At 40.0% G+C, this 13,326-nt stretch overlaps 1 protein-coding gene across 1 annotated transcript in view; it reads left to right on the top strand.

Annotated features, from left to right (window-relative positions):
- The window catches only part of LOC122656474 (PITH domain-containing protein At3g04780), a 33,566-nt gene extending 21,967 nt beyond the window's left edge, over nt 1-11,599 (top strand). Inside the window, exon 8 of the mRNA XM_043850998.1 lies at nt 11,533-11,599. Coding sequence (XP_043706933.1) covers nt 11,533-11,587 — 55 coding nt within the window. The 3' untranslated portion in view covers nt 11,588-11,599. The remainder of the gene's footprint in view (nt 1-11,532) is intronic.
- Nucleotides 11,600-13,326: the final 1,727 nt, after the last annotated feature.

The following is a 13,326-nucleotide window of genomic DNA, read 5'->3' as shown; positions in this document are numbered from 1 at the left end:
GGAGGGGCAAATATGGAAAGTCAGAAAAAGGATTAAAACACAACTCACATGATTGGAGGTATCTTCAACCTTAGGTTAACAGAACATGGCGGTAATGTAATTCTAGATGGCTAGAATACCAACTTGAACCAATAACCAGGATCTGCTAAGGGTTGGAGAAATCGGCTAGGTCAAAATAAGTGAAATTCTGAAATTAGGGTTAGGGTTAGGTGGGATCTAGGGTTAGGTTAAGTTGGTGAAGGGAAGTCTTCCAGTGAAGGTCTTGAGATGTTTTATGTAGGTTGGGTATGTAAACAAAGATGGATATTAAATTAGGGTTTGGGTTTCTGTGTTTTGGAAAAGTGGAATGAAGGAGAATCTGGGGTTTAAAGTGATCACCTAGGACTGGAACCAGAATCGAGTCTCCCTTATGGTGCAAGGGAAAGATCAAATCTAGAAAGGTGGGATTTTGATGGGTGGATTGGTGTGGACAGGATTAAGGGTATGGGGGATGAAGTTCGGGTGTAGGGGAATGTTAGGGTTAGGTTTAGAGGATTAGGAGAAGGGTTTGGGGATGGGGTTATGAACTTACTTGTTAGCTTAGGATTTCTTGAACCTTGCAGCAGAAAACCAGCAACTGAAATTAAATCTTCAGACTTTCGGCTATGGTAGAATTGTGAACAACTTGAATGCTTAATTGCAGATCAATGGAGAGAGAGGCAGTGAAGGCTATCTTAGCCTGGGTATCTCACCCTCATAGCCTATCTCAGGACAGTGATATTTGCAGAAGCAAAATTCTTTATTCATTAAATCGTGGGGGGCTCTCAAGAGCTCTTACATATATATAGCCTTATGGCTGGACAGAAATCAAATTCTAACTATGACTCAAAACTTAACTGGGACTCATAACTAAACTAGGAATACTAACTAGGACTTCTAACTAGGATTCAAACTTGCACCAGGAGTCTCAATTAGAATTACAATTCAATAAAAGACTAATAACAAATTAAAATCAAATTTGAGCCCATGATTTTAGGGGATTCTTCCCTTACACCTACCCGATGGCTACTCATGCTGGTGTAGGGAAGAATCCCTACACCTGCGGCTGGTTTTAGACAGCCAATTTACATCAACTGCCCCCTCTTAAAAACATTCGTCTCCGACAAATGGATGAAAGACATGTAACTCTCATAGAGATCCGGATCAAGACGCTTGAAGTCGTCGACGTGAATTCAGGTGTTGTCACTATTAGGGCGATCCTTCCATTTGACAAGGTAAGAGTAATAACCACGACCACCAGGCATAATAGTGAACTTGCTATCAAGCACTTTCTCAATAATATCATCCGTAGGAGCAGTGAAACAGTGGCAAACGAAGAGCATGTTCAGTGTCACCTTTGTCAGAATGGTGGCCGGCATATAGGGTGAGATCAGCTACATTGAAAACATTACTAATCTTCATAGATGGAGGGAGTTCCAGCTGGTAGGCATTGGGCCCTATGCGCTGCAGTACTTTGAAAGGACCCATCTTGCGGGGCTGGAGCTTGTGGTTGGCGTCCGGAGGAAGTCGCTCAAGAGAAATACGAACTATCACCAAATCACCTAGTTGAAATTCCACATATCGACGATGATGATCAGCCGCGGCTTATACCCATCATTACTAATAGCAATGCTTTGACGAACGTCGGCATGTAGCTCTGTAATATGCCTCAAAAACTCATCAGCCTCCACACTAACATGAACATGAGGAGGAAGTGGAATCAAGTCCACAGGACGCTTAGGTTGCAGACCCAGAACAATCTTAAAAGGGGTACGTCCAGTGGTGCGATTAGAGCTGTTGGATGCGAACTCTGCAATATCGAGGATAGAAGGCCAATCTCTTTCATGATCACGAACAAGGCATCGGAGAAGATTGCCTAAGCTATGGTTAACCACCTCAGTCTGACCGTCGGTTTGAGGATGAAAGGTTGTAGAGAACTTCAATTTTGTATTTGTTTTCATCCACAAGGTCTTCCAAAAATAACTAGTGAATTTCACATCTCGATAAAAAACAATAGGCTCTGGTAGTCCATGAATATGCACCACCTCTTTGAAGAAGAGTTTGGCTACATGACTCGCATCTAATATCTTCCGGCAGGGGATAAAATGAGCCATCTTCGAAAATCTGTCCACCACTACAAATATAGAATCATGGCACTCCCGTGTAGATGGTAAACCTAGAACAAAGTCCATACTAATATGCAGCCAGAGTGCATGTGGAACTGGTAAAGGTGTAGAGACATGTATTCTGTTTATCGCCCTTAGCAAGTTGTCAAGCACGACAATGTTGGATAACCTGCTGTACATCACCTTGTAGATGTGGCCAATAATATAAATCAGTAACTGCAGCATATGTCTTGCTAACTCCAAAATGTCCTCCCATACCACTGCCATGTAGCTCTCTAATGAGGTGCTGCTGAAGGGAAGTGTTAGGGATACATAACCGTGTCCCTAAGAAGAGGTATCCATCACGTAAAGAATACTTCGCATCAGTTCCACCTTGCTGTAACGTGGCATGAATAAGTGAAAAATCAGAATCAGATGGGTACTCATCTCTTATGTTCAATGCTGGCACTGTGACTAGTGGAGGTTGACATGGTGAGTACTTTGTGGCTTAATGCATCAGCGACCTGATTCTCTTTGCCTGCTTTGTACTTTAGAGCGAAGTGGAACTCCTGGAGATAAGCAATCCATTTAGCATGTCGGTTGCTTATGGATCGTTGTGAATGCAGATACTTGATGGCTTCATGATCAGAGTATAGAATAAATTCCTTGCCCACAAGGTAGTGTCTCCAATGTTTCAGGATCTGGATCACTGCATATAATTCCAGACCGTAGGTAGAGTAACGCCGCTTGGCTTCGTTTAGCTTTTCACTGTAGAAGGCAATGTGGTGACTTGATTGCATAAGAACTCCACCAATTCCAATATGGGATGCATTTGTCGCCATCTCAAATATGATATCAAAGTTGGGTAGCCGTAAAACTAGCATACCAGGGCCGTGCATAAGCGGGCCTAGCATTGAGTTGTGGCCCTTTATTCATTTTTGAATATATTGCCAGAAGAGCCTTGTTTAATGGGTTGTGGGTATTCTGTGGAAGTATTTGAACCCAACATGGTTGAACTTAAACAACTAGGTTTTGGTATTTGAGTTGCCTAAGGTCATGCCTGTCTTGTCTATGAGGGAGCAATGGAGCATGATGTGTTCCATGCTACAATATGAAGGTTTTGTGTTTCTTTCTCCTAGATAAACTTGTGATGCAACTATTCGAGTGTCTTCAACACATTCCCCAATTTTTTCATGGACTGCATGGCATACATGGAAGGTCACACTGGACTAATACAGCATATGTGGTAAATTGATGAAAATGGCTTTTGGTTGTTCTACTACCTCATAAGGAGATGCGATGGCCAATTTATACTCAGGACCTTAGTTGTCACGGTGTGGACGCAAGGCGACTAAGGCGCTGTATGCCAAGGTGTTGTCTTGGCGACCCTAGGCTTCGGAAGGGGCTTGGACGCAATGCGACACCAACAAGGTGACTAAATGCCAAGGCGTTGTCTAGAGGACGCCTTGACAACTATGCTCAGTGTTTGTTCATTGAATCTTTACGATGTAAGCATGGATGGTAGATTTGATGACCCCTTGGAAAGTGAATGGGTTAATGACCTGACCAAGGATCGAGATCTTAGTTCCGGACCTGGTTTCGGTCATGCCCAAAACTAAGATGTGTCGGATCACGTTTCGAGGTTTTGACCTTGGGTTTCGTTTTAGCCAGGCCCGAAACCGGGACAACTCAGAGATTTTGGTCAGTTTCGACCATAACCTACAACCATGGTTCTGACACGGTCATCTATATCAAGCCTTCTATGAAGCACTTCTTTATGGATAATAAATGTATGAATGGCATGGTTGGAGGAATAAATTAGAATTTGGAACAGAAAGAATAGGAAGAGGGGACGAATGCTAAGATGTGACCTAATGATCGATCCCTTTCCCTACTGTTTGGTTATTAACCTTCTTCTTTCTTCCCCTTCAAGGTTGATTAGGATTGCTGCAGTAACATTTCACAGTTAAAAGCAAAGTTCAAGGTTTCACCAAAATTTCGCGATTTTTTTAGGTTTCACAAGATGTTGAAATGGAATTCCTTGCGATATGTAAAAGATGAAAGGTTTCGAACGAAATTTCAACGATATGTGTTTTTCAAATGAAATGGGTTGGTTTCGACTCTAAAGTATGTGGAAACTTGGTTTTCTGTGATCTTTGGCCAAATTACTCCCTTGCAAGCATGGAGCAAGTTGGTGGGCAGTATTGGAACACATCGAAAGTTATGATTTGCTGCATTCGTGAATGGTTTGTGCAAGATTCAAAGTTGTGTGAATTAGACCATATTAGATAATAATGTATACAACAACATATACTACCAACCTAGGGTTTGAAGTTAAACTACCATTTTGAGTATCTTTTTTTTTCTTTTAACAAGCTAAGGGTTCCACTATGTTTTGAGCGGCCTAAAATAGGGTTTCTAGAAAGATTCAAGACCTAATTTGTCCTTTTGGTCTTTGAAACCATCCACCGAAACTTACTGGAAAAAGTGTCTAGGAAACCAGACTCGAAACCGAAACCTGGAACAGCAACAACAAACACAGCCTTATCCGAAATTAATGGGGTCGGCTACATGGATCCAAAACAAGCAATAAAAAGGAAGACAAATGCAAAATGGAAAATGACATGAAAGATGGAAACTGAAAAGAAAGGAAGAAAGAAAGAAAGAAAGAAGGATGAAAGTAAGAGGAAAGAGGCACAACCCAGCAAGTTAGGAGAATCTTAGCTAAATGGGGTCTGCTACATGGATCCTTGCCCTCCAATAGGCTCTATCCAAGGTCATACTTGGTGTAAGGCGTAGACTATGCATGTCTCACAACTTCTCCTATGGTCATTTTAGGACTGCCCCTCGCTCTTTTGGGTCCTTCAATCAGGATCATATCAGTCCTCCTTACTGGGGCGTCACTAGGTCTTCGTTGAACATGACCATACCACCTCAAGCGACTCTCTCGGAGCTTGTCATCCTTCGTAGTTTTTCCGCATATCTATCTTATCATCCTTATCTCTACTACATAGCTTCTCAATATGACACTTCTTAACTGCCCATCATTCAGCCCCATACATCATAGCCAGTTGTACAATAGTCCTCTAGAATTTTTCTTTAAGCTTTAAAGGGATACATTGGTCACACAACACTCCGGACGCGCCTCCACTTCATCCATCCCACTTTAATTCGTTGTGAAACATCATCGTCTATGTCACCTGCTTTGTTCATAATTGACCCAGATATCGAAAATAGTCACTTTGCGGTATCTCTATTTCCTCAAATCGCACCATGTCAATATCCATCATAGTATGACTAAAACTACACATCATATACTTTGTCTTCGTTCTACTAATCTTAAGGCCTCTTGTTTCCAATGTTGATCTCCATAGCTCCAACTTAGCGGTAATCCCTGCCTTTGTCTCCTCCACCAAAACAATATCATAGGCGAAGAGCATTCACCATGGGGCCTCGTCTTGAATACTTTTGCTTAGGTCGTCCATGATACGCGCAAAAAGATACGGGCTTAAGGCTGGTCCCTGATGTAACCCAATCGTAATTGGGAATTCTTTGCCCTGACCTCCCCACAGATCTCACACTAGTCTCCACACCTTCATACATATCTTTAATTACATCCACATATTTACTCAACACCCCTCTCTTCACTAAAACATATCAGATTAGATCTCTGGCAACTAGGTCATAGGCTTTTTCCAAATCAATAAAAACCATATGGAAGTCCTCCTTACTATCTCGATATCTTTCCATGAGCCTCCTCAATACGTAGATAACTTTTGTCGTGAATCTACCTGGCATAAAGCCAAATTGTTTCACCGAGATATGAGTCTCTCTTCTCAAACGGGCTTCAATAATCTTCTCCCAAAGCTTCATAGTGTGACTCATTAGCGTTATGCTTCTATAATTATTGCAGCTTTCGATATCACCTTTATTTTTGTAAATTGGGACTACAATGCTGCACCTCCATTCATCAAGCATCTTCCTTGTGTTCATAATCCTATTAAATAGAATGGTAAGCCAATATACCCCACAACCTCCTAGGGTTTTCCACACTTCTATTGGAATCTCTTCTAGACCTGGTGTCTTACCTGCTTTCATCTTTCTTAAGGAATCTTTAACTTCTTCCACGCTAACCTTTTGTACATATCTATGACATGTGGTGTCATGTTGAGCAATGTAATCATCCGAGTCATTTCTACTTGACCTATCTCCATCTCCATTCTTTTATTCTATGCATCACACTGATTAAAGTTAGTAATTTGTGGTTTCTGTTAATTTATTTTTCTTCTAGTTGCTGAAAATTTACATCTCAGTTCTTAAATCATACTTCAGATTTGGACATCGGACCACATTTTAAACCACACTACGGCTTCAGAGTCTTATTTTGATTATGTTTTGATAGAGTCCTATTGCTACTCGAATTGCTGAAATTCTCAGAACTGGTTTCTATTTCAGTCCTCGTTTCTGGTTTCTTGTGCTAGCTTGATTGTTAACTATTAATGCTTGCTTTTGGGTTTCTGATTGATCATCCTTTCAATACTGTTTTGGTTTCCCTATAATCTGAGATATATCCCTTGATTTGGAAATCCTAATCAAAAGTCCTACCCTCATTAAGATTCCTCTGTAGATCCAGATCCAACCATTGGGTCAGAGTCATCTTTTGAGGGATTGTTACCTGCTATATTATAGACCTTCGACAAGAATATTCTCTGCATCTGAACTTCTGATCATTAGTTATCAAAATTTTCTTGAATCTGGTAGTTTTTCTTCACTGCGATTCTGGTTTTCAGTGGAGTTTTTGAACCTAATCCCTTAGGCTTCTAGAAACCCATCTATTATTAGACTAAGGCTCTCTTTGGTATAATTTCTATTTGTATTTATGACCTATTTATAGGAATAACTTACGGACCATAAATGATAATCGTTTGGTTACTACTAGACACAATGATAGAATAGGGAAAGAGAAGGCTGCCAGACCGTGTGGCACCTGTGCGCAGGCACAGGAAGGGAGAAATGACTACCCTGCTCCTCATGAAAAGAAAAATCCCACCCCTGTTTGATGTAGATCGAAGCATGAAGTAGAGAGGAACCAAAATCGGAACAATGGGACCAGATTTGAGGTTTGGTTAGAAGTTCCAGTAGAGGTCAAATCTTGACTCCAAACTGTGTAGGGTGAGTCGTTTCTAGTGGAGGTATGAGCCCTTAAAATCTCAAACTGATCCCGAAGGGTATCAGGAGAGATCGATGTCAACAACTAGGGGCTGCAAGTACTGCCCAGAACAGAGTATCGATGGCAAACACAAAGGAAGATGAGTAGTAAGAGAGGAAGAAGAAGAAATATAAGAAATAGAGTAGAGATCAAACCTGGAAGGGGAATAAGAGCTGGCTCGATCAAGTAGAGAAGACAGAACAAAGTGAAAGAGTACACGGTTGCAAACACAGGTAAGCATAAACCAACTTCTTCATTCAATTCTCCAAAATCTCAAATCTGAGTATCGTTGGAATTCAATGGTATTTAAAGAAAATAATTGAAGACTCCTACTCTAAAACTGAAACAAGAAATCCTAATTGAAACACCACCATACATCTCTCCTGTTAGAAAGTGTGTCTCGATTGAAGCCTTGGAGGTCTATGGACCTCTGTTCCATGGGATTGTCTTTGTCTAAGTAGTTTAGTTTCTTCTTGTTTCTTCTTTTCCTATGGTAATTAGACTTTAGGTTCCTATTGTTTAACTTTAGACTTAGCTAAAGTAGAGTTTTATTCTATTATGTAATTTGTTCAGATCGGTATAAATAACATTGGCTTGTGCAATGAACTATTCTATCTATCGCACAACCTTCTCTCCTATTTTTCTACTTCTCCCATCTTCTTCCTGTCCTTTCTCATTCTCTGGTTTTGGTCTTTTAAGCTCTGATTTATCTCCAATAAAATCACCTTCACCTTCAAGAACCACAAGACCTTCGTTGGAGGTTGTACCGTGGGGGTACATCTTGTGTGGGTAGCTGACAATAATAGGGGGTGTCCCTATCGTGGTATATCGTGTTTCATCAGTCTTTACTTTTATATGTTGTCTAAGGCAACTACTTGTAGTCTAAGCAGGAAATCTGCTTAGATTATAACTAGGATTTGTTTTCTATATTTCCTGTGATGAGAGAGTGCATAAATAAAGCTTGGCTGACCACGATAGAATTATTCTTTCTATCGTCACAACCTTCACCATAGTATTATTCAATTCTTCTCTTCTTCAATCTCTTGTGCTGACTGGTTATTAGTTTATTTATCGTCAGAACCTTCACCATCCCCCTCTCTTCCTTCACCTCCAAAACCTTCACCCTCTCCATCTGTTTGTTCAGAGCTTGACCCCAAACAGGTGCAGGCCCTCCTCCGTTGTCTCAACTTCCCAACTGCCAAACCTCCCTGCTTTTAACCCTCCCTCTACAATGCCACTCTCTGCAATTCCAGAAAGCCCTTCAGGCACCTTGTCTCACTTCGACTCATCAACTGTTCCAACGACATTGAAATGTCCATCACTGCCTTGAAATCCCCAATCACGTTACAAGTTCTCAAGTATCTCAACTGCCTTATCCCACCTATTCACTTTCCAGTGGATGGTTCTTTCCTTGAAAGCCTGAAACCAACCCAACAGATATGCTTTCCTTGAACCCTAAGACCTGAATATGGAGAGAGAGTTATAAAAGTACCTACTCTTGGGTTTGAGCTGTCACAAAACCAAAATAAATGGTTTGTGGACACAAATAAAAAACTGCTCCTTGGCTATTTATGATTTGTAATTTATTTTGATTAATTTTTTTGCCTGCTTGCACTTATGGAAGGCAGAGAATTCTGTGCTCAGTGCACTTGATGGGACAAATGGCACAACTTTGACAGGAGATTTTGCTTTTTATGATATTTTTTCGTGGTGTATGTGTTTCTGTTATAGAGGGCGAGCCTTGGTGCAACGGTAAGGTTGCTCTATTGTGATCAAGTGGTCATGAGTTCGAGTCTGGAAACAGCCTCTCTGTGACAGCAAGGGTTAAGGCTGCAGACATTATGAATCTCCCCAGACCCCGCAGTGGCGGGAGCCTCGTGCACTGGGTATGCCCTTTATATGTGTTTCTGCTATGAGAGGGTTCCCTGAAGTTCTACATGTTTGGTCTTCAACTTTGCTTTGTTAGGCCTGAAAGAACATATGGAATGGGGTGTTGATTGTGGGGATGGCCTTTTGGTCTAAAGATTAAAAGGTTGGTCTCTGTGGAGTTGTTTGTTTGAGATTCATCAGATATCCCTCTCTTTTTTTATGATGTCCATCAAAAACTTAATGTTGAGGAGGGTTCTACATATTAGTTAGAGGAGACTTAAATTTCTTTTATCGGGAAAATTTTTTTTGGTATTGGAAGTTCTCAGATTAAAGAAATGGAAATAACTGTGGTTCTTTTAACTCATGCCAAATGTTTGAATATCACTGGCTTTGAGAAGTTTTAGGATGGGTTGAGCTCTCCCGGGGATTCCATTCCATTATTTTTCTGGTTAGCATTTTATTAAAATGCTTAGCCAACTGAATATAGCCAGCAAATAGAAGACCCATTCAGGTGATTGTCTTGTTTCCCCCCCCCCCCCCTCCCTTTCTGATTTTGATACAACACTACTTAGGGCAGTTTTCTTAAGTTTGCCTTCGAGATAACTTCAAATTTTTGAGGGATGGTTTAGCTTCAGCCACGGGGAACAGTACAGGCGTATTATCGACCATGTACTGTTAGGGGGGTGGGGAGGGGCAGACATTCAGCCACTTTTCATGTACCAACGGTGCAGGAAATTTTTCTCCATTGAAAAATTTTCAGATTCTCCAAAAATGGGTTTCGGTTTTACTAAATCATTCATTCATCTTTCGTTTAACCAAATTATCCAAAATAAAGATGCGTATCACTGAAATGCCTGAAACAGTGTCAGCCCTAAAGCAGCCCCACCTATGTAAAATTTTGACATTTTTACCCCCAATCAATGTCCTGAAAGTGTTAATCATGTGAGCATGGGTGTGGTGACAACTATAACAAGTATGAGGGAGGAAAAGGGACAACTGTAGCATGGGTGCGGCACACACAGTTGGAAAGGCGATGCCTTGGCGTCCAGGCCCCTCCAACGCCTTGGGTTGTCTAGATATCGTGACAGCCATGGGCACACATGATTAATATTTCTTATGGACATTTTTTGCTACAGTAGCCGTGGATAAAAAGATAAAAATGTCAAAAACATATGTGGTGAGGGTTAAATATAGAGTATGCATTATTTAGGCTGTTTCAACTTTCAATAGTACGTGTGTGTGTGTGTGTATATATATTCGGTAATTTGGTCAAATGAAAAAAATTGGGTCGGTAATTTTGTTGTAATCTGATAAATTTTCTTGTGGTTATGTTTGGAAGATTAAAAAAAAAGAGGAAAAGACAAAAAATAGAAATTTTTATAAAGAGGAGAGAGATAGACACATTAACTCATCATTAGTTTCATCACGACTTTTATCTTATTATGTTTTTTTTTTTGCCTTCTAAAAACATATGTTATGTTTGGAAGACAAGAAGAAAAGAAAAATTATTCATTCAAAAAAAAAAAAATTAAAAAAAAAACATAATAAGACAAAAGTAATGATGATAATAATGATTAGTTTATGTGTTTATCTCACCATTTTCAGAAATTTTTAAATTTGTTATTTTCTCCGTTTTCCAAACAGGCCTTACATGTTGCTTAAAATTTGTAGTTAATTCACCTCCAATCTTGCGCATAAAGGCTGTGAATGGCTGATTAAGAATCTATTTGTAATTTTGGTTTTGGATATGCCTTTGATTTTGATCCATTTGATCCGGTAAAAGTCTGGTGCAGACCATGTAATAAAGGGGGAGGGGGAGGGGGAGGGGGAGGGGGGGGAGAATAGTTAATGCTGCATTACTCGTTGTGGGGTTTAAAACCTATTTATGACCGACCATATTATGCTGTCATTTTTATGGGTTTGATGCACGGACATCATATGTGATACTGATCCGGATCTTGTTGGACATGACTTTGTCGAATGTAATTGTCATGAATTGCAATGGGATCAGGGAGGGAGTTGACTCAGTCTTGTAGATATGTTAGTAATTGGATTGAAACTCTGGATATGGAGGTAAAAAATTGCTATGGGATCAGGGAGTGAGTTGACTGTGTCTTGTAGATATGTTAGTAATTGGATTGGAACTCTGGATATGGAGGTAAAAAAAGCAAAGCTATGGACCTGAATCTGTTCCAATCATGGTCACAAGTCACAACTACATTGACTGCTTGTGTGCTGCTTCTAGTGTGCTGGTTATGGATATAATTTTCATATTACCTTATATATATATATTTTAAGAAAAAAACCCATTTTGTATGTAATATGACGCAGGGTGGAAACAACGGACATGAAAGGGTTGAAGAAGATCGAAGAACATGGGCATTGAAAGAATAATGGAGAAGTGGGAAAAGGAAAAGGAAGCAGAGAAGAGAAATTCGAATTATCAGATGTATCAGAGCAGAGGGGAAACATTTCATCCTCTCTCTCTCTCTCTCTCTCTCTCTCTCTCTCTCTCTCTCTCTCTCACACACACACACACACACACACACACACATGTATTTCTCTTTGAACTCTTAATATGGATTTTCGATTAACCTTTATTTTTAAAAGCCTCGAGGTGGGGGTGCCTTTGAGAAAAGGAGAAAAACCAAAAAACAATATGTATTTCATCATCGCTTGGGCGAGAGAGCTATATGGCGTTTTGGTTTGGTTTCTCAGTGTTGTGCAGTAGCAGCAGCCTTTGTTGTCTTGTCTATAGAATCTTAATGGTGTGAAAGATCTGATGATCCCTTCAAGTTACGATAAGCCTTTCTGTCGGCGGCGTAAGTAAAGGATTGTAGCAGTAGTCTTGTCTATGACGCCATTAAATTTGACACTTTGAACGGAGGGGCACATCTGTGATTTTAGTCGACAGTCTAAGAATCCGGCTTTCATTTTTATCTGTGCTTCTCTCCGACTTTTGTGCCAACGTCTGCTTTCTTTCTCACACCTTTACTTTCTTATAAATTAAGAAAAAAAAAGACCCCTTTTGCTTCTTTGAAGCTTTCTTGTATCTCGCGCAGCCCATCATCTTCTTGCTTGGTGGTGGTGGTGCTCTTTACTTGGGAGGCTTTTGGACCGCTGGCTTTTAGCTTTAATTAAAAGAATTTTAAGGACCCCTAAAAAATTTCCATTTCATTTTCATCCTAACATGGGAATTCGACAATGCTCAAATGTTGTTTTGGAGTAGGATATTATCAGATTTTGCCAAGATTGAGAATTAAGCATTCAATCTTCCATGAATTAAAGAAAATTGTCTAATGTTAGTAAGTTATTTATTTCACTTCAATTTTTTTTTAATGTCTCATTGCCTTGGTTAGAATTTTATGAGGAAGGGGAGGGAAGGGAATGATCTTATTACATGTGGAGTTCAAAACTTTATTGAACATTACAATAAAAATTATGAAATTACATTATTTACTGTACGTGCCTTTCTTCTCTTTGGTTGTTTTTTAACCCCAGTAAATGTGGTCCTATAACTTCTTCTTTTACCCTGTCTGTCCGCCAAACAAATAGGGCCCAAGAGATTCAATAGTGGTATCATTGATGCAATGCTTTCATAGTTATGATGGGTTGGGTTGGTTAAATATTGGGCACATGGTGCGGTGCCTCTTCCAAAAATTGATGTTTCTTTACTATGATATGATATGTCCGGTCGATCTTCGATTTGTAGCTTCTTTGGTGCTTTACCGGAATTGAATCTCCCTGGGTTTTGGTTGGATGGAGTGATAAAATATTAATGGTAGGCGAGATTGCTATAGAGTATCTCTAGATTCCCTAGTCTCCACTTATATTTTAAACCTATAAACATTGACATTAAAGCTTTCCATTTTTAATGAACTGATATTTATGGTAGCCAAATTGTCTCTCAAAAGTCTGTAACCTCGGGGGGATCTGGGAAGTATCATTCCATACACAATAATGGATCCGGATCCTCCCTAACCATCCATCTAATGGTTGAGAGGATTTAGACACACATCCCAACATTTGCCAATACCTGTGGATGTGTGTCCAAGTCTTTCTTGTTATTGGTGAAGCCTGATTTCGGATCAGAAAGTGGTTCAGAGGATCTTTAGAGGGTCATTT

This window comes from Telopea speciosissima, chromosome 1, assembly GCF_018873765.1.
Source record: "Telopea speciosissima isolate NSW1024214 ecotype Mountain lineage chromosome 1, Tspe_v1, whole genome shotgun sequence".
Lineage (NCBI taxonomy): Eukaryota > Viridiplantae > Streptophyta > Magnoliopsida > Proteales > Proteaceae > Telopea > Telopea speciosissima.
Note: the sequence above shows the minus strand (reverse complement) of the source record. Positions and strands in the feature narration are given on the sequence as shown.